Raw genomic sequence first — 27,740 nt, 5'->3', positions numbered from 1 at the left:
GTGAGACTGATGAGGAGAGTGTATGTGAGTGAGGTGGAGGAAGGGAGAGGGAGGGGGAGGCTGAGGATGAGATGGAGGGATGGAGTGGAGAGGTATATGAAGGAGCAGGATGTGAGCTGGGAGCAGGGCAGTGAAATGGTGGGGGACAGAGCAACATGGAGGCAATTTGTTTGTGGCCACCACTTATGGGATTAAGGCATCTTGCAATAAGTAGATAGAGATAGATCTGGACATTGCTACTACCTGGACTTGCATTTGGCTCTGTTATGTCAGATAATGTATGTAGGCATGTTATGACAATATGTAATAGTTATAGATGTTAATATGAGTAACACAAACATTAAGCCGTGTTCGGTTTGTAAGGTAAGTCGAACACATATTCTGGCTCAAGAATGTCGTCGTATCATGAACTCTAAGCCAGACAATACAGGTATTTCATGAGCACGCAGTACAGTAGAGTCTTCATACAACACGAGATAGGTTATGCAGAACCTCGTGCAAAATCAGTTTTGCGCTAAAACGTGACATACCTGTACATTTGCATGTAAAATAGGAGGCTTGGTTCTAGGAGCCTCATATTTTTTGTTAAAAATATATTTAAAGATAGGTTATTACAATATGTCTGCCTTAAGACACCCAAGACAGTGTGTTTACATACGATCTCACCGACTAGACTCATCAGTGCATGCTGCATTCTGACCTAACCTAACTGATTAGTTTTGCCCCCTAATACTCACCATAAAGATTTTAATCATCAAGGAATGTCAGTAAGTCTCATGATTGGTAATCAATCAAGCAAAAACTTTTGACCTAAGCAACACGTGAATAATTGCCGCCCAGCGTCACACATATATCGCCAGGAGTCACTTTTGGCACTCATTTAAAACAAAAAAAATAGTGTGAAACTGTTTTTGAAAGTCATTAGTCATCAACAAAAAAGGAAAAAAGAAAGCTATAAAGAAGTTGTCAGCATGGAGTGATTGCGGATTTCTTACTTCTCAGATACACACGAATGCAGTAATTGTGAATAATAAACAAGTCAGCCAAGCAGTAAAATTCACAAGAACTGTCTATCTATCTATTGCCAGACGCCTCAATCCCGTTTGGGGTGGCCACAAACAAATCGCCTCCAAGTCGCCCTGTTCCCCCACCATTTCACTGCCCTGCTCCCAACTCACACCCCCCTCTCTCATATACCTCTCCACCCCATCCCTCCATCTCATCCTCGGCCTCCCCCTCCCTCTTCCCCCCTCCACCTCACTCACATACACTCTCTTCGTCAGTCTTTCACCCTCCATCCTCTCCACATGGCCAAACCACCTCAGTGTGTTCCTCATAACACTTCCTATCACATCCACATCCACACCACAACGCTCCTTTATATCCTCATTCGTCAGCCTGTCTCTCCACGTGACTCCACAGGCTCCTCTTAAATAACTCATTTCCACTGCTCTCACTCTTGACTTGTGTCCTTCCAACAATGTCCAAGCTTCACTTCCGTACGTTAGAGTTGGTATCACAATACTGTCATGTAGTAACTTTTTCACTTCCATGCTCACTTCCCTGTTTCTTATCACTGCTTTCAAAGAACCAGCAACCTTTCTTCCCTGCTGTACCCTTTCAAGCACTTCACCCTCCAAACCTCCATCCTTACTCATCACACTACCCAAGTACTTAAACGTACTCACATTTTCCAATTCCTCACCATCCAACCTCGCTGTACATTCACTAACTTCACCTCTCTCAAAGATCATCACTTTACTCTTCTCTACATTCACCTTTAGATTCCGTTTCTTACACACTCTCTCAAACTCATCCACCAAGCCTTGCAGCTCCCCTTTGTCTTCACTCAACAACACAGTATCATCTGCAAACAACAGTACAGGGAGTTTCCAAACACTATCCTCTCTCACCAGGGCCACTCCAACATCCACTACCTTACCTGAACTCACATAATTACTATTTAAGTCAACACGTACTGTCTTCACATATCATATGATCCGAATTTTCTTGACCAAAGACAGTCGGTTCATAACAAAGATCGGGCATAAAGCCTTTTTTTTTTTTCTCCCACGCTTGTTGCTCTGAAGGCGAAAATGTGAATTTACTGCTCCTTCACGATTAATTTTTTTTTTTCCAACGAAGAAAACTATCCACATTATAAACACACCTGACTCATTTTATGTCTGATCATTTACATTTAATCTCCCACACCACACGCCACTTCGTCCAACAGTTTTGCATTTTCTATCTGTCTGTCTATCTATCTATAGCCCGATGACCTAATCCCACAGAGGGTGGCCACAGACAAAACACCTCCAAGTCGCTCTGTCACCCACCATTTGACTACCCTCCCCCCGACTCACCCCCCCCTCCCTCATATACCTCTCAACTCCATTCCTCCACCTCATCCTCAATCTACCCCTCTCTCTCCCTCCTTCCACCTCACCTACATACAGTACACCCTCTTAGACAGTCTTTCTCCATTCTCTCCACATGTCCAAACCACCTCAGCGAATTTCTCCTAATCTTCTCAACCACATCCACATCCACCCCACAACGTTCCTTCCCTTCTTCATTCGTCAGCCTGTCCCTCCATGTCACTCCACATGCTCCTTTCAAGTAACTCATTTGCACTGCTCTCACTCTTGATTTGTTCCCCTCTTGCAAGGTTCGCGCCTCGCTTCCATACGTCAGGGTAGGGATCACAATGCTATCATGCAGTGACATCTTAACTCCCATACTCGCCTCCCTATTTCTCATCACTGCTTTCAGTGAACCAACAACCTTCCTTCCCTGCTGTATCCTTCCATGCACTTCATTCCCCAAAGTTCCATCCTTACTCATCACACTACCCAAGTACTTGAATGCACTCACATTCTCCATATCCTCACCATCCAACCTCACCGTACATTCTGTAACTTCATTCCTCTCAAACACCATAACTTTACTTTTGTTTACATTAACTTTCAGCTTCCTCCTCCTACACATTGTCCCAGATTCATTCACCAAACCTTGCAACTCCCATTCATCTTCACCCAACAATACTGTATCATTAGGAAACAGCAACACTGGAATCTTCCAAATCTCACCCTCATTCAGTAGAGCCACCCCCACATCCACTGCCCTACCTTGCACCTACTTTACAACCCCATCCATGTATATATTAAACAACCATGGAGACATCACACAATCCTGTTGCAGACCCACATTGAGATCAAAGAACTCACTCAGCTCACCATCCACTTGCACCGTAGCCTTAGCTCCTTCGTACATACTCTTCACAGCACTCAACAATTTCCCCTCCACTCCATATATTCTTAATACCTTCCACATACCTTTCCTATCTATTCTGTCATAAGCTTTCTCCAAGTCCATGAAGGCAGCATACACTCTCTTTCCCTTCTCTAGATACTTCTCCACCAAACATCTTAGAACAAATATCTGATCTACACACCCTTTTCCCTTCCTAAATCCCCCTTGTTCTTCTCCAACTAGGTCCACTGTCATATGCCTAACCCTATCAATGAGTATTCTACCATATATTTTTCCAGTCACATTAAGAAGGCAAATACCCCTATGGTTACCACATAGTTCTCTCTCCCCTTTTCCTTTGTATAAAGGAACAATTATACCTAATTTCCAGTTCTGGAACCCTTTCCTCTTCCCAAGCCAATCTACACAACTTCCATATCCACTCCACAACAATCTCACCCCCATACCTCAGCATTTCACCACACACTCCATCAATTCCTGGGGCCTTTCCCAACTTGATCTTCTTCATTGCTTCCACTACTTCCGCCCTACTGATCTCTTCCTCCCTCCTCTCATCTGTTCTTCTCCCAGCCATTCCTCAACAACTTATACTCGCACTGGTGTCAGTCTCTACATTCAACAAATCCTCAAAGTTCTCCTTCCATCTCCTCAATTTCTCTCTCTTCTCCACCAACAATCTATTATTCCCATCTTTCACTCCCCTACTATTTCCCCTTTCACACTGCCTTACTTTCTTTACCTTCTTCCAAAACAATTTCTTACTCACCCTCCATTTCACACTCAGATTCCACCCAAACTCTTCATCCACTTTCTTGTTGCTCTCCTTTATCAGTCTCTTCACCTCCTTTCTCCTGCTCACATATACCTCTCTCTTCTCTCTCTCATCTTCTCCCCTACCTCTACTCGCCAACCATTCACCATATGCCTTCTTCTTTTGTTCCACAGCTCGTTTCACCTCATCATTCCACCATGCTGTCCCTTGCACGTCCTTGCATCTCCTCCTCACTCCACAAACCACCTCACACGCTGCGCCTATCTCTTCCGTAAATATCTTACATACGTCTTCCACCCCTTCCATCTGCTCTAGCTCATACCTTCCCAATCTTTCTTCCACTATCCTCTTATACTCTGCCATTTTCTCTCTATCTTGCAGATTCTCCACTCTTCTCACAGGAGCTGTTTCCTCCTGTCTTCCCCTTTGTCTCCTCACCCATTTTCTTTGCAGCTTTACCTTGGCCATCACTAAGTGATGGTCCGAGACTCCATTCCCCTACCCTCTCCACACTCTTGCATCCAACACTTATCTTCTCATTCGCTTATCCACACATATGTAGTCTATCATTGCCTTTCGTTCAACAGGTTCACCATCCATCCTCCTCATTGCTCTCCATGTATACCGGTGGATCATCTTATGTCGAAAGTAGGTGTTGGCTATTGCCAACCCCTTACCAGCAAAGATGTCCACCAAAGCACTACCCTTCCCATCTACTTCAGCTGGCACACCTCACTGACCAACCACTCCATCCACTTGTACATTCCCAACTTTGCTATTCATGTCTCCAATCAAAAGCACTCTCTCGCTCCTCTCAAATTTGTCCATACATGCTTCTACTCTCGCCCAAAACTCATCTTTCACTCTTGCCACTTGGTCCTCTGTCGGAGCATACACACATGCAATTGCCCATGCTTGTATACCTACTTTCATCCTCACCCATACAATCCTTGCATCCACTGTTCCATACTCTCTTATATTTTCCTTCCACTTCTTGCTTATCATCAGACATACTCCCTCTCTTGTCCTCTCATTTTCATTTAGAATAAATGCTCTTCTTGTGTTCATAGTGCTTTCAGGGTGCTGAGGCATATTAAAGTTAGTTTGGATCCTTGTGCTCAAAGTTCTGAGAGGAAATGAGGAACAAGGAAATAAGCAAATTAACTTCTCATCACAGTGACCATCCACACAACACTGAGGCAGGCTGTGGCAGGTGGTATGGGACATAGGACACGTGTGTCAGGTCGGGTCGAGGAAGCCAGTCAGCGACCGACAAAAGCATAACACACGAGTTGTGTCTGGAAATCCAGTACCTAAATGCACCCACTTCCCACAGCTTCTCTCATGCAACGAGTGGTATTACTGTGCTATTAACTCATCCTGTCCAGGTGACATGTTTACACTTCCTCCCGGGGCTGTGTGGGGTGTGCGTTTCAATGATTTAGTGTTTTGCGGCATTATTTGAATATTCCGCGGGTTATTTCCGCCACATGCAGCCACTGGCAACCCTCCTGCATGCATCTGAGTCAAGCTCAGTCACCTGCATACCTCCGTAATTGATAGATCAATGCAAAAAGTTTTCCTTGTGTCCGGATCCTTGGCTGAATGCCAGCAGCTGCCGACAGTAACTCTAATGAAGTTCAAAGGCCAGAAAAGAAAAGGTCTTAGTGGTAGCCCGATAGGGAAAGAACTCGAGGTGACTTTATCGCCAATTGCGAGTGGAGAAAGTGACTTCCTCTCAGGAAAGTGATCGCCATAATGAGTGTCAATATAGAGAGGGAGGTGTGAATCAGGAGCAGGGCAGTGAAATGGCGGGAGACATGATGATGTGAAGGAAATTTGTTTGTGGCCACCCCGTATAAGGGATTAAGGCGTCTGGCCTTAGATAGATGGATATTTATGTGTTGTGTGAGGAGGGTGGAGGACGTGACTCCTTCACTGTGCGCCCATCATTTTCCCCCATATGTTCATCTGATATTTCCGATGATGGGAATGGTTCAGAGGGTATTGACGATCCTGGAGAGGGGATCATTGGCAAGGATAAGGAGATGGAAGAGGAGGTAGGACGTGCAGAAAAGGGAGGAGGTGGAGGAGGGAGGGAGAAAGGAGGAGGAAACGAGTTGCGTCTATCCTTGCACCACCCTTCTCTATTTCCGGGAATAATGGATGCAGAAAGCTTGTTTCATGATGAAATCAGTGCCTTATTTTTTATTGAAAGTTTCTGTATGTGTATGTTTGTTATGATGAAAAAGTACAAATAAAAAAAAAAAATCAGTGGAAAATTTGGTGGAGAAAGGGAGGAAGGAGGAAGGGTGGTACCACGCACCACCCCTCTTTCTGTTTACATGAATAATGGAAGCAGAAAGTATATCATGATGAAATGAGTGCCTTATTTTTTATTGAAAAGTTTTGTGTGTGTATTTTTATGAGGAAAAAAATTTGTTATAGTAAACATACAGTATTTTCAATTATGGACCACCTGTATAATTACCTGGTATTTTGTTCACAATACTTTTTTTAGGTTTTATGTAGTAGTAGTTGTAGTAGTAGTAGTAGTAGTGGTATTGTTTGTTGTGGTAGTGGTGGCAGTAGTATTAGTAGTAGTAGTGGTAGTCACAGTAGAAGTTGTAGTAGTGGTAGTTGTAGTATTAATAGTAGTTGTAGTAGTGGTAGTTGTATTAGTAGTAGTTGTAATAATAGTATTATCTGTGGTAGTTGTAATACCAGACTTCTAGTTGCACAGCAGTGCCAGAATCGAGTGAATGCAAGCGAAACATACATCTTCGTGTGTGTGAGTGTGTGAGAGAGAGAGAGAGAGAGAGAGAGAGAGAGTGTCTGTCTGTCTGTAAGGCCTTTGGGTGTTATATGTATAAGTTAGTGTTAGTTTTGTACACACCAGTATGTTGTTTTTTGTGTAATTAGAAAAAATTTCCTCTCCTTCATCCTTCTTTCCTTCCATCCTCTTTTGTCTTTTTTTCCTTCATTCTTGCCTCCTCCTTCTGCCTGTGGGTGACTCTACACTGAGTTACAAGCCAAATGGTTTCCTGTCTACCTGGAAACCATTTACTACGCTGGGTGGTAACCATATAACCAGATTATGGCGCCTGGTGGTTTAATGAGTAATTATGGTGCTCCTGTCAGATTGAGCAGGTGAAGGTTTATATCCAAGGGACGGTTGGGGTTTATCGCTCATGTAATGCCGCTTAGGGATGAGTGAGGGTGGTCACTCTCATCTTAAATGTCAGGACCAACTTGCCTAGTCCCAGGCTCCTATGGTCCTCATGGGGCAACATAGGATTGGACAATGGATGGATGGATGGATAGAAAAAATGATTTCACTGCTGTGGGTATATTTATGTGAACAATGTAAGCAGAAATTTTGTTTCATGATCGTCATTGCCTTATTTTATACTGAAAATATTTGTTTAAATATTTTTCTTATGATGAGAAAGAACAAATCACAGGAAAGAAAAAGTTCTTGTGGTATGTATTTCCAATTATGGGCAATACATAAATAACTACAGGTACTTTGTTCACTTTTTTTTTTTTTTTTTTTTTTTTTTTTTTAGTAGTACAGTACTTGTAGTGGTAGTAGTAGTGGTGTAGTCATGGCGCACAACTCTGAGGTTGTCATTATCGTACCCTGGCAACCTACCATTTAAAAGTGCGTCTGATTTCGTATCATATTATACATGAATCATATTATTATGCACAAATATATTATACAAAAATATTATATGTGGACATAATATACACGAATCACATGCGTCTCATATTATACACGAAATCTATCTATCTGTTGCCAGACGCCACAATCCCGTAAAGGGTGGCCATTTGACTTTGAGTTATTTGTTTTTTGGGGAGGGGCACTAACCCTTCACCAACCCACTTGTTGACACATGGGGAACACTTATGGTTTGGTTATATGGTTACCACCCAGGATTATGAATGGTGTCTTGACTTACAGGAAATCATTTGGCTTGTCACCCTGTGTAAAGGCACCTGTAAAGGAAAGAAAAGCAATAAGAATTGACAGTAGGAAGAGAGGAGGGCAGGCACAAAAAAAGAATGGTAAAGGCTAAGGAAGAAGTAGGCAGCACTACATCAAGTGAGTGGATAATGGTCACCACCACCTACCACCCACAAATCAGATGCACTTTTAAATGGTAGGTTGCCAGGGCACGATAACAACAACCTCAGAGTTGCGCGCCGCGACCATAGTATGTGTTTTAGGTGTGGTGGTAATAGTAGTAGTTGTAGTTGTGGTAGTTGTAGTTGTGGTAGTTGTAAAAGTGGTAGTTGTAGTAATGGTAGTTGTAGTATTAATAGTTGTAGTAATGGTAGTTGTAGTATTAGTAGTAGTTGTAGTAGTGGTAGTTGTAGTAGTGGTAGTTGTAGTAGTGGTAGTTGTAGTTGTAGTGGTAGTATTAATAGTATTATTTCTAGTAGTTGTATTACCCAGGCTTCAACAGCCAGAATTGAGCGACAATGCAAACCAAACATACATCTCCTCTGTGTGTGTGTGTGTGTGTGTGTGTGTGTGTGTGTGTGTGTGTGTGAGAGAGAGAGAGAGAGAGAGTGTGTCTGCAAGACGGGGTGGTAACCTTCAAAGTCGTTGCTATGGTTACCTGCCTACTAGCACCAAGTATGACCAATTATGGAAAATTATTCCTGTAAATAGTGTTTGTAGTGGATTTTGGTCTTCAGGAAGGGTCATCGAAGTGTTGTCATTGTGGTGGGCTAGTGTAAGCCTTTGTTGTCACCAAACCTCCGTCAGGCATACGTACACCAGCAAAAAAACAAAAAAAATTGCCCTCATTCCCCACTCACTCACTCTTCTTACACACACTTCACGGATCATCTGACGCAATCAACATGAAGTCGAATGATTGATGAGTAATATGATACCTTGTTTGTTATAATTGGTTAGGTATTAAGTGAGATATGAAGGTTTAGAAATAGACGATTTTGCTGATTTTTATCAGGAATGCCCGGCTGGAGGTAGCGCTGGTGACATCTGCCAGATGGGAGAAATGAAATGCTTGTATTATTGTAAGATCATTGTTTCTTTTTGTCTTAAATCGTGACTCTACTGTATAACCAACTTGAGCCAGTTATCTGATGTCATGGAAAACTACCTTTGGAAAGGTTGCTACCAGACGGATGCCAATGCACTGGTCAGTATATGAGGCGTCTAGAGCCAAAGGGGCATCCCCACCAATATACTGGTTTTGAGTTAGGTAGGGGAGACAACAGGCTTAACCCTCTTCTCAGTGACAGCACTGGTTGCCATACAAGATTCGGCCTTCTGGACATTGGTAGAGGGGCTCAAAGTCACGCGGTTTTGTCCATGCTGCCGGGCGAACAAATCAGAGCAGGCAGGCATCTAAGCCACACAGCCCAAACCAATTAGCATTCTCACTCTCTGCCACTCCCCCAGAGCAGCCAATCAGCAAGCGTGTGGCCTGCCCGGTGTGCTGGTGAGACTTCCCTCCCGTATTAACTGAGGTGTCTAATTATTACGTATTGGATTTTTACCCCATTTATCGTAGATAATTGGTGACAAGATGAGCTGTTGTTATTGGGGTTGAAGGGGGGGTGACAAGATGAGTTCATCACATAGTTACAGTGAGGAGGTGGTGCCTATAACCTCTCGTAAGTGTCAGAAGTGTGTGGAGAAGTGGAAAAAGGTAGAAAGGAAGAGGAAAAGAGAGTGGTGAGGGGAGACAGCGGGAGGGGGCGTGGCACCGAGGAGGCAGAGTTGGATGTCGTTCTCCTAGATGACGACCCCACCATTTAACCCCCCACTACCCCTTCTCAATTTACTTAAGCACTACACTACTTTTTTTTTTTTTGTGTTATTATTTCAATCTATTATGGTAGAGGAAAAATAATCACTGCATTGATTTCAGATTTAGTTGTCAAAAACGTGAAATTACAGTAATAATCATTCGTTTATTAATATTCAGTGAACTGGAATCTTCAGTTAATAAATTTTTGTACATTAATACATTCGTTGATGTTTTTTCTGCCATGTTTTTAAATCCCTACAATATGTTATTATGCCCATTTATAAATTGGGGGTTTGGTTTACTGCCTATTTTGTGGTTACGGTTATTACTGTTTTGTTTTTTTGGCTGTACATGTAGAACATAGGCGCTGATGATCATTTAGATGTATAAAAGGTCTGTTTATTTCCTTCTGGTTATGACGTTGCCATAAACACAACTTTAAAGCGTCATAACTCAAAAGTACATTTTGGCGCCGATGCCCCTTTGGTTCTAGAAGCCTCATATAATCCCAGGGAAAGGAGCTGTAGGACAGAGATCCTGAGAGTATGATAAAGGGCACAAGGCCGGAGATAGGGTAGTTAGGTGGTTCACTGTCGTGCATTGCTATGTTACGCTGTCAAGCACACCTCCATACAATTTTGTACAATGGAACTCCATAACCCAAGAAGTGACTATAACTCACCTCACTCACAATAAAAGGATACACAGAGAGGGAAAGTGTGATAGAGAGAGAGCCACCAATTCACTCTACTCGATGACTTACCGTTTTACTAGCAGCGGCCCACACATTCCACTGGTGATGGAGGTGCAGCCATTAATTTACTATACACTTACAGTATCTCTCTCCGCCTAATCAAACCCCTCTGTTACATATACAGTACTGTATCAGCAAATTGAGGGACTACTGTAGCTAACCTGTTGAGCTAGGACACTAATCCCCCTCAAAGTAGACCTCTTCTGATGACGCATGTAGCCCAGCATTCTTTGCATTGCCTGAAACAATTTTCAGAGTTAGTTTTCGATATCCCCTGCAGGTGTGTCGTTGCATTCATCATGATCTCTTCTCTCGGATGAATGATGCTCAAGACAAGTTGGGGTGTGGAAATTGTGATCCAGACTTTCTGAAGACTGTTATCAGTGGAGATGAGGGTATACAGATACGACCCAGAAACCAAAGCACAGTCGTCCCAGTGGAAGCATGCAGGGTCACCTCGGCAGAAAAAAGCACAACATGTCCACAGCAAGGTGAAATGCACATGCATGTTGATAGATTTTTTTCGACTACCATAATGTTGTGCATCATGAATATGGATCAGAAGGTCAGCCTGTCAACAAACATTACTACTGTTACCCATCTGTCCCGTTTGTGATGCAGTTCAACGGAAGAGACTTGACCTTTGGAAAGCGACAAGTTGGAAGCTGGACCATGACAATGCCCCTGCCCATTCATCTCAACTGATACAGGAATTTTTGGACAAGCACAACGTCCTGCAGGTAGGGAGGCTTCCTGCTCACCAGACATGGCACTGTGTGACTTGGTTATTCCCCGAGTTCAAAACTCCACTGAATGGTTCCTGAATTGAGATGAGAGAAGAGATCATGATGAATCCGACGAAGCCCTTGAAGGAGATAACAACCACCGACTTTGAAATACGGTATGTTTCAGGCAGTGGAAAGAACATTGGGCAATGTTTTTCAAGTCAGAAGGGGCCTATTTTGAGGGGGATTAGTATCCTAGCACAACAAATTAGCTATTTATTTTTTTAGAGCCAAAGATCAGATACTTTCTGAACAGACCTCGTGTACCTCTGCCCCACTATTCGACGAGGATTCATTTAATTAGATGTGGTTGAATAACGAATTGGTCAAATAAAGAACAGATATTTCCCATGAGATTGTTAAGAAATAGGGGGGTTAGGTTCCTGACCACCTTCTTAATTAAAAAAATATTCAAGAAATATGGAAAAAAATCAGTTAATATGAACGTAAGCGACACAGGGATTTGAGCTGTTTTCTTGTAGACCTACATTGTCAAGGAAAATTATTTTAATTGATAGTAAAGAAAGCCACCAGAGTGCCTTCGATAGTGTGTTTATTGCCTATCCTGCCGACTGGACATGACTTCACCACACCAAACAAACTCAAATGTATTCAGTTTAAAACCTTAAATAGCAGTGGAAGCCAAACTGGAAGCGCTGAAACCTAACTGGGGGACTTTGTCCCCAGGACTCCTCAGCGGTTATAACCTACCTAACCTAGTGCAAATGAAGATGTGTATTCCATAAAACTGGCTAAACAATATCGTGCATTAGAAGTGTTTGTTAATCATTGGTGCAGTCGTCACCAGGGTTGCAATTTGGTATTTTTCATTACCAAATGTGGACCAATTTGGTAATGGAAAATTCAGTTGGTAATGAATCACCATTATTCATTAACAAATGGACTTTTCACATGTATGAAGATACAGAGGATGGAGATGGTGGATTGTCTGCTCTTTGATTAATCTGCTAGCCTACATAGCATGAAAATAATCAACCTGCAGCTAATTATAAGGAGAGTGATTATTTCCATTTGTATATATATATATAGTGAAGAATAAACCCTTGCTTTAAGAATTTGGCAATGAAAAGTTAAATTTGGTAATGAACATTGCGGAGTTTGGTAATGTGGCTGAGTTCGGATCTGGCAACCCTGATCATCACCCAACCATACGATGGTGAAATACTCACTCAGGTTGGTGAGCACATGGCTACGCTTGATAAGGGTAATAGTAGGGGTCTTGGGTTGAGCCATGGTGGTGCTGTAGTATTCCATGAAACCAAAAAGAAATGCAGATAGATGAAGAGTCAACTGATCAGCAGAGCAGAGCGCAGGAGGACCAGCCCGCTCACCGGTTTGTCTGGTGGCACACTATTTGAATTGTCGAAACGGTGGGGATAACCATGCTGGACAGTGAAAAAGCATATAGATTTATAAATGTGAAAATAACAAATTGTCAGATAACGATCAGTCAATAAACTAGGGCTTGGTGTATTTACTAATTGTAGGTATAGACTTCACAACCTATTCCCTAAGGCCCAGCAGTCATTGTATGTGTCACAGCCACTGTTTCATGCCACCACTTTGGTATTCATCTGCAGTACAGGCATACCCTGATATCCAGCACATCGATAACCAACAACTCGTTACACTGAAAAAGAAATTGGGGAACATTCCCACAATCTGAGCGGCCGTCGTTTCGCTAGTCCGAACACTCCACTGCTCTTTAGGTATGAAAGGCGCGCATCTGAACGTGGATATGGTGGTTGGTGTGACTCTCCCTATCCTCCCTCCATCTCCTCGCCTCTTATTCTGTCCCCAACCCCCTCTCCTAACCTCACCAAATGCCCATAGTCGCCTGGTTGGCCTTGAGCCGTGTGCTGGTAATAGACCCTAACTCACCAGCTGAACAAAAATGGCCATGTTACCTCCCTACTTTATGGTCAAAGTCGCTTGGCCAAGAAGAAGAGGAAGGGAGGGAGGGAAGAGAAGGTGTGAGAAACAAAGGGAGTGAAGGAAGAGAGAAGGTGGGAAGAAAAGGAACATGAGGAAGGAAGAGAGGGAGAATGTGAGGGGGAGAGAAGAAAACAAAGTGGGATAGAGAGGCTAGGGAGGAAGGGAGTGAAAGAGAATATGAATAAAGGGAGGGAGGGAGGGAGGGAGGGAAGATGAAGAGTGAGAAGCGGAGGGAGTGAAAAAAGACAAAGGGAAGGAAGAAAAGGAAAATGGGGGGGAGGAGAGATGGAGAAAGTGAGGGGGAAGAGAAGAAAACAGAGAGCAATAGAGAGAATATGGAGGAAGGGAAGGAAAAAAAAAGAGTATGAGAAGAAGAGGTAGAAAGGGAGGGAGAGAAGGAGGGAGGTAGGTGTGAGAAGCAAAGGGAGTGAAAGAAAAGAGAGGGAAGGAAAGAGGAAGAAAGTGAAGGGAGAGAAGAAAATAGTGGGAAAATTGGGAGGGAAGGAGGTACAAAAAAAAGTGAGGTCCAGCACTAGGGGCTGAGCACGTCCTCTGCGAGAGGAGGCCCTGAGTGTGTCTCTGCTGGTTGATTGCTGGGGAGATGCTCTGCTGGTTGAGGGCTGGGGAGATTGTCTGTGGGTTGCTGGTGTGGTTGGGGCCTGTTTGAAGAAGACAGTGATTGTAGTCTGCCTGTCCGCCCTCTTTTTTCCTCCAGCATCGTCCTGTACACCTTCATCCCCTCCTCCAGCCGATCAGCTGCGTCCCTGCTTTATCTTGGGAGAGGGTCATATGTGCACATAAGCGCAATGACCTCATCCATCTTGGTCACCATCACCCTCAGAATTTTCATATTGAGGGCACGCGGTTCAGGGACTACCTCCTCCTCCTCCAGTGCCTCCTGGTGCACCTGCTGAATCTCTATATTGAGAAGCTCCTCATAGCTGAGGTCCTCCCTTTGGCTTTCCAGGACCTCTTCCACATCCTCCTCATCGACCTCCCCGAAGCCCGCCTTGTTTGACAGTTGAACAATTTTCTGCCGCATAAGTTGCACTGGCAGAGCTTGCATGCCCTCGGTGAAGCTGGTGAATGAATGAATGCATTCTGGCCACTGCTTCTGCCACACACCATTCATGGTGGGTTGGCTAAGTTCTGACCATGCTGTAGTGATTTTCTCTATGGCTTGGCTTATATTATAGCCCTTCCAGAATGTTTGCAGTGTCTTCTTGTCGTCGCTGTCACAGTCCCTCACCAACTGCTGCATAGTGTTGTGTAGTTAATCCTTAAACATCGCAATCACCCCTTGGTCCATGGGTTGCAACAAAGACGTGGTGTTGGGGGGCTGGAACACCACTTCTGTGTTGCTTACCCAGTTCTTGATGGCAGGAGGGTGGGTAGGCGCGTTGTCTACCACCACGAGAAATCTGTTGACGAAGTTCTCCCTGGAGGCATACCTCTTGAGGACACAAGGGAGGTAGGAGTGAAAATAGGAAGAACAGATGTCAGAAGTCAGCCAGGCCTTCTTGTTTGACTTCCAAATCACCCCTAAATTCTCCTTCACATACCCCACCAAAGCCCTGGGGTTCATGGAGTGGTAGACCAGCAGCAGCTTCAACTTGAGGCCAGTTTTGCCCCCAGCAGCAGTGTAAGCCGGTCCTTCGTGGCCTTGAACCCTGGTGTGGACCTTTCCTCTGTTGTGAGGAATGTCTTTGAGGACATTCTCTTCCAAAAGAACCCAGTCTTGTCAAAATTCAACACTTGCTTCGCACTATAGCCACCCTCCGTAATGATGCGCTTCAGCTCGTCAGGAAATGCTGCCTCTGCCACCATATCCAGACTCGCTGCCTCACCGTGCACCTTTATGTGGTGCAGGTTTGCCCACCTCTTGAAGCAGTTAAACCACCCATGGCTAGCCTTGAATGTTTACCTATCATCAAGATTCCACCTCACCTTTATTTCCTCCCCAAGTGTGAGAGTCTTGGTGCAAATGATAGCCTGACTCATGGGCACCTTCCTCCTGTTCCTTTCCTTCTTCCATGTACGGAGCATCTGCTCCAGCTCCTCCATTGCAGGCTCTCTGTGGCGGGTGATACAGGAGGCGGATAAGGTTGCAGCCTTCCTAGTGGCAGCCTTAACCCTACACCACCACCCTTGGTAAAGATCTTGATTTGCGGTACGCAGTGCGCCTGCACCGGCAAATGCGTAGGCATATGGCTCCCTCCTTGCAGCAGTGTTAAGTGCTAGTTGTCTCCTACCCGTTTGAGTTGCGTTCGTCTGGTTCCATTCATTATTGTCTGTTTCTAGTGCGAAAGTGCAACATATTAACCAACGGTGGTGTTCCTGTTAGGTAGTTACCGTACTATTGTTACACAATGTTTTTGTTATTTTTTTCCCAGGAATATACTACATTTTCCAGGTGTGAAAGAGACAATAAGTGATCAATATTGGGGTCCCGTAAGAAGCGGTTTAGATTAGACGACACAAGAGAGGGAGAGGAATACTGTTTTTTCTTAGCTTTTTACACATTTTACAAATATTTTTTTCTATTTTTCAAATTTCAAATTTTAAAATAAAGAAAAGATTGTAGTTTTTATTAAAAATAATAAAATTAAGATCTGTTCAGTGCATATATTTTTATTTGATATTCTAAAGTGTGTACAAGATCATTACCATTGGTGGTGGTAAGGTACTATTTTCCAGGGTGGTGATCTAGGGTTAATGATCTCTCTCGTCTTGATAATGGTGGAGACAGTTGATTGGGCCAGGTGGAGAGCCGAGGTGATGGCACACGCACCTCCGACTTTGTTGTGGGTTCCAGAGGCAGTTGTACAAGCATGCATCGCGGAAACATCACCAGCACCAACACTAGCAGGCTGCTTACCGGTTTCCACTAGCACCACCAGGAGCCCCATCACGTGCAGCGTTCTTACCAGACATGATCACACTTATATAGGCCAAAATTCACACAGAATTGCACTTCATACATGATTATTACCATTGCTCTACTCACAGCACTGCTCGTGTTCAGTTACGATGGACCACAATAGCGGCTTGTGTAACATTGGTGATGCAACACGATGCCGGGTGGGCGAACGTAAGACAGTTTTACACTCAGTGTTGACCAGTGCAAGAAGAACAATATGGGTGAGCATGGGGTGAGCAATGGCTGAGGGGCTGTGCAAGCGTTTCTGTGCATCCTGGGAGGCGGGTGGTTTCAGCTGGCCACGGGAACGTGCGTTTCAAAATTTTGGCCCATCGCCCGTGGACCAGACCTTAAGGGTCTTGGCCATTGTCAAGTGGGGTATGGTTGTACAGTATTTCTACCCCCATCGCTAAGCCGGGGTATCACATCTAGGGGTATTGTATATCGGGTTATACCTGTATACAGTATACATACATTTTTATGCAGTGGCTAACTGAACTTTCATGTAGAATTTTCTTGAATATTTGATTCATTACCTTAGTACAGTAATCACTCTAATATCCGGACGCCCAATATCCGAAGATCCCCACTATCCGGACGTAAGAATGTTTCATACTGTACTTTTTTCCATACTATACCTACCTCATTTCACTCTTTAATGTCCTTTATTGGTGTGAATAGGGTGTTAGGAGCTATGCATGTGCAGTAGGAAGGTGTTTTTCTGAGTTAGGCCAGGTTAGGGTCCATAACTACCAGTCCAGGAGCCAGTCACCAGAATGTTTATTATTGTATGAACCTACTTCTAAACCCTCATTTTATGTTTCTTTTGCATTTATTTCAGTCATTTATGTGCCTTATTGGTGTGATTTGAGTCTTAAATAGGTGCTATGCATGTCCAGAGGGAGTTGTCTAGGTGTTTCTCTGAGTTAGGGTCCAGAAGTTCAAGTCCATAAGCTGGGGCCCAATATCCGGACAGAACCAATATCCGGACCTACCTATGGCTCTATTACGTCGGATATTGGAGTGATTACTGTATTTTTTTTTCTTTTTTAACTGTGTTATTGCTAGACAAAGTTTTCCATCACTGCTTTCTTGATCAAGCAGAAAATTCCTTTGTCATCATCTTCCTAGCCCTTATTCCCACCAAAAGATTCAGCGTTCCATATTCAGGTCGCTATTACCCTATTCATTAGTACAGTCAGGGTCATATGTTTCCTTAATAATCAGTGACAGTAACTTTCAGATCCATTTCACCCCCTCCCCCCCCCTTTTTTTTTTTCTTTAGCCTGAGGCTAGATTACTGTATTCCAGAACGTTAAGGGTTGGGAGACTGACAGCAATTTGCATGAGAGAAAACCTCTAATCACATCTAGGACCTGGACTGTAGTCTGTAAGTCAGAGCCTCTTCTGGCCTGAGAGCTCTTTCACCATACCACCAAATAATCTGCATCATTTATCTCATACTTTTGGCATGTCTGTAACCTTCCTCCTGGAAAGACCATCAGCAAGTACTGCATGTTCAGAATTATGTACAGTATCTGGTCTTAGGAACATCAACCACCAGTAAGTAGTAAGAAGTAGAGGTGATGGAAAATTAAGCAAAATTATGTCACAGATGGTACATTATAACATTACTGTACTAATCTACCTTCTTCCACCCACTGCAGGCTTGCGGGATTCATCGTGGTCTCTGCTGAGGCACCATGTTGCTGCATGTTCATCGACTTTGTGCAGCGCTACTCTAATTGGGTGGAAATGCGACCACACTGGCAAAAAGCTGCCCTGTATGTTATGTAAGTCAGGCAAGCAGTGAGTCTCATGTTTAGGTGCAGGCTCATGCCAGTTTGTTATGCTAAAAAAAAAAAAGGGGGGGGGGGAAGGAGTATGAGAGTGATATCTGTATTTGGCTATGTTATTTTAATTGTTGTTTTGTTTAAAGAAACCTTGTAACTGAACCATTGCCTTTCCCATATTGGTTGACCTACAGTTTCCGTATACGCAAACTATAGCACTGGTACCTTGACCCTGCTTCACTCCCCATTATTGTCCTTTTCCATCCTATATACCCCATCTCCCATACATGCATTATATCTTCCCTTACCACTCCACGTCAGTTTTTTGAGAGACTTGTTCCCACTGCCATCACAATCCTTAATACAATGTTCAAATTCTCAGGGTGTGCTCAGCATGCACTGCTTTATCTCCCACCAGTATCTCCATCCATCCTGCTCACATATTGTCATTCATCCTCCCTTTTTATACCGCACTCCCATCGTTAATGTTACCAGTCATACAGTGCTTGATGTCGCTCACTCATAGCAAGGTGAGGTGATATAGTTCTTGTCAGTGTGTGTGTGTGTGTGTGTGTGTGTGTGTGTGTGTGTGTGTGTGTGTGTGTGTATTTGTTGCCAAAATAGTTACTAACTAAATATTTACTGTACAATATATCTTCTTTAACTTATCCTTGCAAGTTGAAATCAGAGCTTTCCTCCTGTGGTAGCTGTGCAAAATTGTGATTTTGCCAGTTTTCAGTGCTCATTTACTACGAAGGTATTCATGCAATAGTTGGTACCATTAGAAAGCATAATATGCCACCTAGTTGACACCTCTCAGTTGCCAGGGCCACCATGCACATTGATTATACCTTACTAAGCTGTATTTACATACAGTAGGATCTCACCAATAACGTTTTCGGCAATAACGGTAAGTTAGAATAGATACCCAGTTTCTATAATAACGTTTGGCTTCACTTGAATAACGGTTATTCCGTGAATGCCAAGTTGTTCTACTGCAAATATGTCCATAAAAAGATGAGGAATGAAACAGACAAACAAGAAAAGATGAAGGAAATCGCCGAAAATATCAGCAACAGCGAGGAGGTGATCCACCCCTTGCCACCTTCCCTGACTCGCCCACCTCCACTTCCCTACCTGACTCACAATCTGCCTCCCCCTCCACCTCCACAGCCCCATGTGACTCACCTGCTCCACCTGGCATACCTGCAGCCCCCAACATAATGACTGTTGCTGCATTCTGGAAGAAATATAACATTCAACAGGCCATAAATTTCTTCGTCAATGCCTGGAATAATACAACATTGGCAACCATTAAACATGCCTGGTCGGCACTCCTGCCACAACTCAAGTCTGCTGAGACAGAGAGAGAGCAGCCATCAGAATTAATGACTAATGATTGGACTTGGAAATCAGATTTCAAGAAAATACCAGAAACAGTATCACAATCGAGTGAATGCCCACCATCAGTCACTCATCACTCACTTTCTTTCACAAAGCTAGCCAGCCGAGGAAGAACAACAGAGAAGGGTTGAGTAGATGATGACACTGGGGACTTTCCTGAAGATTTTGAATTTATGGGGTTTGATGAAGTGTTGATGGAAGTGGGTGACCCTGGTGTGAGAAGCAGGAGTGGGGACAAGGCCAGCGAGGGGTCAAGGGGTACCATGCAGTTGCGTCCATGCGCAAGCCTCAAAACAATCATCATACCAAACACCTCATAACTCCACTAAGGTGAGTTTTATATTACTCATGATGATTTAATAACTATTCTCATAATTTCTGCTTTAAAAAAGTAGTGATAGGAGGGCTCCAGGTGGGAAAAGTGGATAAAAGTCCTGGAGTGGCAGCACCAATAAACCCTTTATACATGTATTTGAATGTCACGCAAATAACGTTTTTGCAAATAACGGCGTTTTTCTGGCACCAATTAGACGTTATTGGTGAGATCCTACTGTATTTTGCAACTCATTTTCTAGTCTTGTATGTATTTACACTGATATTCTTGTGGAGATGACTGAGCTGTGTTATGTTTTCATATATTTTCTAGCCTTGTATGTGTTTACACTGATATTCTTATGAAGATGGCTTTGAACTGTTCAGTGAAACCTCATTTAACCTACTCTTGATCACTGGCTTACGGATTAACCAAAGATCCTTGCCCTCCAAAATAAGTAAATAAATAAGTGGGCAAAAAAAAAAAAAAAAAAAAAAAAGAAAGAAAAGAAATGAAGATCAATTGATGTATTTTTGCAGTAAATCTTGTCCGAAACATAGCCACATCACCTGCATTGAAGGTGAATAGGTGGTGTGGGGAGGCAGTGTGGACAGGCAAATTTAGGCCTGATACACGCTGCATGGACAATCACGCTTCACTCCTGGTCTGATCAAATATTGTTACACGTGTCTCTTTGGGGCTGTACACTTTATCAGCCACATGCTGCTCAGAGTCAGCTCCCACTTTGATTGCAATTAAAGCCAATGATATCTTGACCGAATGTGGGTAGTCACTTCGGCGATATGATCGGCTGATGAATGAACAGGAATGGCCGCAACAACAATGCAGCTAGTGAGTTTCTGGTATCTTAGTGAGTGCGACCGACCATACAGTGTGTATCAGGCCTCAGTCTTCATTGAGATACAGCAAGCTCGCCCCTAACGCGAGGGTTTCGTTCCAACCGTGGCGCGTTCGGCGCGAAACCGTGTAAGTTTTAACTACAGGTAACTCGCATGGAACACGAGGGTTTCGTTCCTACCGTGCCGTGTTAGGTGCGAAATCGCGTATATTTAAACTACTCCGTATTTTGCTCCCTAGACCCCCCAAATGTGTTATTTTGCTGTTATCTGCCATTGGTAATGAATATGAATCACTTTAAGTGGTTAGAAGGTTTATTTAATGTTATAACTCACAAATACAGTACTCCTAGCAAAACTTCCACACACAAATACTGTACGTAAACACAAGGAAACATTCCGACGCCGATCATAGGTAATAAATCAGGTTAACTGGTACCAGTGCTTTAACTTACAAGTACATACCAGAACAGTACATATTTAACTTAGAAATGCAGTGCTGTGATATCGAATGATTTCAGTACATAATCTGTTAGGAATGGCTGGAAAAAAAAAATGTTATGAATACATTTTCACCTTTTTGATATATGTTTATGGTAGTTTCGAGTTATTTTTTACGTTATCGTTGTGCCCATGCTTGGAAAAGGGAGCGAAAGAGTTGAATTTTCAGTCCTAAATGAGAAAACTGCACGTCCTCCAAGGCTAGACTCTGCCACGGGAGAATAAAGTGGAGGGTCAGTCCGATTAGCAATAAGGAAGTTGTGTCACAACTTCCAGCTCCCACACCACGAGAATGGCTAAAAATAGAATCATAATGCAGTTTCAGAACGAACAATAAGTCTAATTATTACGAATACAGATGCAGAGCAGAAATAAATACGTTTACAGACAGGGAAAACGTATTTTTTCCGTCATAACATGTTCATCTTTCTCAATCATTTTACGTTCATCTTTATCATTTTACCTTGTTATTTTCGCAATATATATTGCTGTCTCGTAAACAGGGTGGTTGTTTGTGTTTTGCAAGGGAGGAAAAAGGTTGTATTTTCTGTCTGGGTCGAGATAATGGGTGTAACTATGTGTGGTTAGGCATGGCCACGAGGGAAAAAATCGTACATCCACTCATCACGATAGCCGGTGGTGAACTGACAGTGACAGATGATACTTGAGACGGTGAAGTCAAGGTCATGTCCCAGATTTTCGTTCACTTCCCGAAAGTTTTCACAGTTTTCTACAAGTTGCAAACCATTACAGCAAACCTGAGCAAATAGGTAAAGATACCAAGACAAAAATGTATTTTTCTCTTATTATAAGTCTTTAACGAACAAACAAAAAAAGCAATATTCCGACGCCGATCATGGGTAATCATATAAATCAGGTTAACTCCTTTATTTAATGCTTTAATTGCTTACAAGTACATACCAGAACAGTAAATATTTAACTTACAAATACAGTACTGTAGAAAAGCAGTACAGTAAGAGTTTAACGAACAAACAAAAACGGCAATATTCCGACGCCGATCATGGGTAATCATATAATTCTGGTTATCTGGTTACAAGGCTTTATTTAATGATTTAACTTTATTTAAGTGCTTACAAGTACAGTACATACGAGAACAGTAAATATTTAACTTACAAATACTGAACAGCACTGTGGAAAAAACGAACAAATAAAAAAGGCAATATTCTGACGCCTATCAGGTAAACTGGTTATAAGACTTTATTTCTTGCTTTAACGTTATTTAATAGTACTTTAAGTTGCACATAAACTTACCAGAACAGTACGGTACTGTAAATATTTAACTTACAAATACTGTGCTACTGTACTCGGGAATGTCTCACTCACTGAATAATTTCCCGCCTAGATCGTCACGTAATCAAAACAAACCGCGCGCTGCGGTGACGTTCGAGGATTTGATCTTTCAAAGGCCTCTCCTGCGTTAATTTGTAGTTTTCATAATGGTTTTTAAATCTTACGTTGTCTTATATGTATCCCAGCCCTTACCGTGTATAATTGCGAGCGCGTTCCGTGAGATCGTGTTCCGTGCGAGTTACCTGTACTCCTTATTTGGCTCCCTAGACTGCCTAAATATGGTGTTTTGCTGTTATCTGCCATTGGTAATCAATATGAATCACTTTAAGTGGTTAGAAGGTTTATTTAAAGTTATAACTTACAAATACAGTACTGCACAGCAAAACTTCAACACACAAATGCATAAACACAAGGCAACATTCAGATGCTGATTGGTTTCGGGACAATTTGTTGTCAAGTCAATTCGCCATCACAACAATAACAAGACAATTCGCCGTCATTAATGAAGACAGCTGTGGGTGATGTGAAAGTATTATTCAAAGGTAAAATCAGTATATTTATAGAATGATGGGGAATCGTTCAGGGTGCGAATTGTCCTGACGGTGAATTGTCTGACGGCGAATTGACTTGACGGAGAATTGTCTTGGAACCTGCCGATCATGGGTAATCATACAAATCAGGTTCACTGGTTACAGGGCTTTATTTAATGCTTTAACTTTATTTAAGTGCTTTAACTTACATACCAGAACAGTAAATATTTAATTTACAAATACAGTACCGTGAAAAATCAGTGCAACAGATGTTTCATGAACAAATAAAAAAGGCAGTAATCCCTCCAATATCCGATGTAATAGAGCCAAAGGCATGTCCGGATAGTGATTCTGTCCGGATATTGGGCCCCAGCCTCCTGGACTTGTACTTATGGACCCTAACTCAGAAAAACACCTATACAACTCCCTCTGGACATGCATTGCATCTATTTAAGACCCAAATCACACCAATAAGAGACATAAAAGACTGAAATAAATGCAAAAGAACCATAAAATGAGGTTTTAGAGGTGAGTTTATACAATATTAAACATTCTGGGTACTTAAAAGTCCCTGGCTCCTGGACTGGTTTGAACCGCCAGTTTGCAGTCCACTGTTAATCCTCTGTACTCTAAATTCTAATTTCTTAACACTGCACAACACTGTAAATTCCCGTGTGTTCTAGTGGCGAGGTATTGCAGTTTATTCACTGTTTATTCACAAAAAACAAGCACCTGTGGCTTGCACTGCTATAAGCATCTGCTCTCGATCGGAGTTTGGCTGTGACTGTTGTTGATGGCGGGGTAACAGAGTTGCCAGATCGCAACGGCCACATTACCAAACTCCTCAATTTTCATTACCATTTTTAATTTTCATTACCAAATTCGTAAAGCTAGCATTTATTCTTCACTAATAATATATACACAAGTGGAAATATATGTAATCACTCTTCTTTTAATTAACAGCATGTTGATTATTATCACGCTATATAGGCTACCAAATTAATCAGAGAGGACAAACAATCCACCATCTCCATCCTGTGTATCCTCATACATGTGAAAAATCCATTTGGTAATGCGTTATTCTGATTCATTACCAAACAAATTTTTCATTACCAAATTGGCCCAGACTTGGTAATGAAAAATACCAAATGGTAACCCTGACAGGGGACGGGGGAGGGGGGAGGAAGGAAGGGGTGAATGGACCATGGTGTAACAGCTGTTCGGCGCCACACGGCAATTTCAAATTACGGGTGGGAAAAAAGTCAGATTTTTTTCAAATTTTTTGCTGTTTTTGGCCCATTTTGGGAATATTGGATCCCAGGATGATTATGTCCGGTTAGTGGGGATGTTCGGATATTGGGCGTTCAGATATTAAAGGGATTACTGTATTCCGACACCTATCAGGTAAACTGGTTATAAGACTTTATTTCTTGCTTTAATGTTATTTAATAGTACTTTAACTTGTACATAAACTTACCAGAACAGTAATGTAAACATTTAACTTACAAATACAGGTAACTCGCACGGAACACGATCTCACGGAACGCGCTCGCAATTATACACGGTAAGGGCTGGGATACATATAAGACAACGTAAGATTATAAAACCATTATGAAAACTACAAATTAACGCAGGAGAGGCCTTTGAAAGATCAAATCCTCGAACGTCACCGCAGCGCGCGGTTTGTTTTGATTACGTGACGATCTAGGCGGGAAATTATTCAGTGAGTGAGACATTCCCGAGTACAGTAGCACAGTATTTGTAAGTTAAATATTTACAGTACTGTACTGTTCTGGTAAGTTTATGTGCAACTTAAAGTACTATTAAATAACGTTAAAGCAAGAAATAAAGTCTTATAACCAGTTTACCTGATAGGCGTCAGAATATTGCCTTTTTTATTTGTTTGTTTTTTCCACAGTGCTGTTCAGTATTTGTAAGTTAAATATTTACTGTTCTCGTATGTACTGTACTTGTAAGCACTTAAATAAAGTTAAATCATTAAATAAAGCCTTGTAACCAGATAACCCGAATTATATGATTACCCATGATCGGCGTCGGAATATTGCCTTTTTTGTTTGTTCGTTAAACTCTTACTGTACTGCTTTTCTACAGTACTGTATTTGTAAGTTAAATATTTACTGTTCTGGTATGTACTTGTAAGCAATTAAAGCATTAAATAAAGCCTTGTAACCAGTTAACCTGATTTATATGATTACCCATAATCGGCGTCGGAATATTGCCTTTTTTTTTTTTTTTTTTTTTTTTTTGTTCGTTAAAGACTTATAATAAGAGAAAAATACATTTTTGTCTTGGTATCTTTACCTATTTGCTCAGGTTTGCTGTAATGGTTTGCAACTTGTAGAAAACTGTGAAAACTTTCGGGAAGTGAACGAAAATCTGGGACATGACCTTGACTTCACCGTCTCATGTATCATCTGTCAGTTTACCACCGGCTATCGTGATGAGTGGATGTACGATTTTTTCCCTCGTGGCCATGCCTAACCACACATAGTTACACCCATTATCTCGACCCAGACAGAAAATACAACCTTTTTCCTCCCTTGCAAAACACAAACAACCACCCTGTTTACGAGACAGCAATATATATTGCGAAAATAACAAGGTAAAATGATAAAGATGAACGTAAAATGATGGAGAAAGATGAACATGTTATGACGGAAGAAATACGTTTTCCCTGTCTGTAAACGTATTTATTTCTGCTTTGTATCTGTATTCGTAATAATTAGACTTATTGTTAGTTCTGAAACTGCATTATGATTCTATTTTTAGCCATTCTCGTGGTGTGGGAGCTGGAAGTTGTGACACAACTTCCTTATTGCTAATCGGACTGACCCTCCACTTTATTCTCCCGTGGCAGAGTCTAGCCTTGGAGGACGTGCAGTTTTCTCATTTAGGACTGAAAATTCAACTCTTTCGCTCCCTTTTCCAAGCATGGGCACAACGATAACGTAAAAAATAACTCGAAACTACCATAAACATATATCAAAAAGGTGAAAATGTATTCATAACATTTTTTTTTTCCAGCCATTCCTAACAGATTATGTACTGAAATCATTCGATATCACAGTACTGCATTTCTAAGTTAAATATGTACTGTTCTGGTATGTACTTGTAAGTTAAAGCACTGGTACCAGTTAACCTGATTTATATGAATACCTATGATCGGCGTCGGAATGTTTCCTTGTGTTTACGTACAGTATTTGTGTGTTGAAGTTTTGCTCAGGAGTACTGTATTTGTGAGTTATAACATTAAATAAACCTTCTAACCACTTAAAGTGCTTTCTAGTGACAGATAACAGCAAAACAACACATTTGGGGGGTCTAGGGAGCAAAATACGGAGTAGTTTAAATATACGCGATTTCGCACCTAACACGGCACGGTAGGAACGAAACCCTCGTGTTCCGTGCGAGTTACCTGTACAGTACTGTGGAAAAGCAGGACACGATCACTTGATCAAACTGTGCGTGATGCTGCGCTGATGTTCAAGGATTTGGCCTTTGAAAGGCCGCCTCTCGCATAAATTTATAGTTTTTGTAATGGTTGTTTAATCTTACGTTGTCTTATACGTATCCCAGCACTAACCGCGTATAATTGTGAGCGCGTTCGGCGAGAACGTGTTCGGGGCGAGCTTACTGTACTGCAGAGTAAGCATCTCCTTCTGACTGCGTATTTGTGCTTCCACATGTTTGCTAAAGTGCCAGTGCCGCTAACTAGAGACAAAAGGAAGCGAGTTGTGCCAAGTATTAATGATAAGCTGAAATAACAGTAAACTCTCAGTCATCTGCTGTCATAATACCCAGTGTTGTTGGCTTGGCTCTGTTAAAGCAACATCCAGTGAAATTATGCAACATCCGGTGCCGAAATGGGAGGCAACCGGCAGTTCAGTGCAATTTGTGATGGTGAGGCGTATCAGCCAACTCGTACGTGGTAGCCAACTGGTGCCTGGGAAAACCCCGCAACACACCAGCCATTGAAAATGCCCACAGTGCGCCAGCCAATCAGAATTTGTTGAAGGAGCAGCCCACCTGCCCCACTGAGTCTTCTGTCGCACTCATTCTCTCCCCATGAATCTCGTTCAACGAAGACGTATATATGTGCTCTTGTCTTATGACGATACAGTGACAGAACCCTAGTACTGTGACTTCTCTGGCCTCCCATGCCTTGCTTGTTGTTGTTGCAAAGCTTGTAGCCTCTCAGTGCTTCATGTCCTAGTGCTGTATTGTGATTCTGAAATTACTGTACACGTAGTTACTGCCACAGTGCCACAGGGGATTAAGTGCACTGTATTGTGCTTCATAATGTTACAGTTGCACCCTCCATTGATGCCAACACTAGATGAGTACACTATGTACTATATCAATGCTGTATTGTATTTTATGTAAGTTGGTTTGTGGAGTGAGGAGGAGATCCAGGTGTGTGCAAGGGACAGCATGGTGGAATGATGAGGTGAAACGAGCTGTGGAACAAAAGAAGAAGGCATATAGTGAATGGCTAGGGAGCAGAAGTAGGGGAGAAGTTGAGAGAGAGAAGAGAGAGGTATATGTGAGCAGGAGAAGGGAGATGAAGAGTTTGGTTAAGGAGAGTAGGAAGAAAGTGGATGAAGAATTTGGGAGGAATCTGAGTGTGAAATGGAGGGAGAGTAAGAAATTGTTTTGGAAGGAGGTAAAGAAAGTAAGGCAGTGTGAAAGGGGAAATAGTAGGGGAGTGAAAGATAGGAATAATAGATTGTTGGTGGAGAAGAAGGAGAGATTGAG

The 27,740-nt window shown here is 42.4% G+C and overlaps 1 protein-coding gene across 1 annotated transcript in view; it reads left to right on the top strand.

The window, feature by feature from the left end:
- The window catches only part of fwe (calcium channel flower), a 211,924-nt gene that overhangs the window by 29,132 nt on the left and 155,052 nt on the right, over nt 1-27,740 (top strand). Inside the window, exon 3 of the mRNA XM_080285184.1 lies at nt 17,923-18,048. Coding sequence (XP_080141310.1) covers nt 17,923-18,048 — 126 coding nt within the window. The remainder of the gene's footprint in view (nt 1-17,922; nt 18,049-27,740) is intronic.

Source organism: Coenobita brevimanus, chromosome 13, assembly GCF_032717465.1.
Source record: "Coenobita brevimanus isolate Jiangsu-jjx chromosome 13, ASM3271746v2, whole genome shotgun sequence".
Classification (NCBI taxonomy): domain Eukaryota; kingdom Metazoa; phylum Arthropoda; class Malacostraca; order Decapoda; family Coenobitidae; genus Coenobita; species Coenobita brevimanus.
Note: the sequence above shows the minus strand (reverse complement) of the source record. Positions and strands in the feature narration are given on the sequence as shown.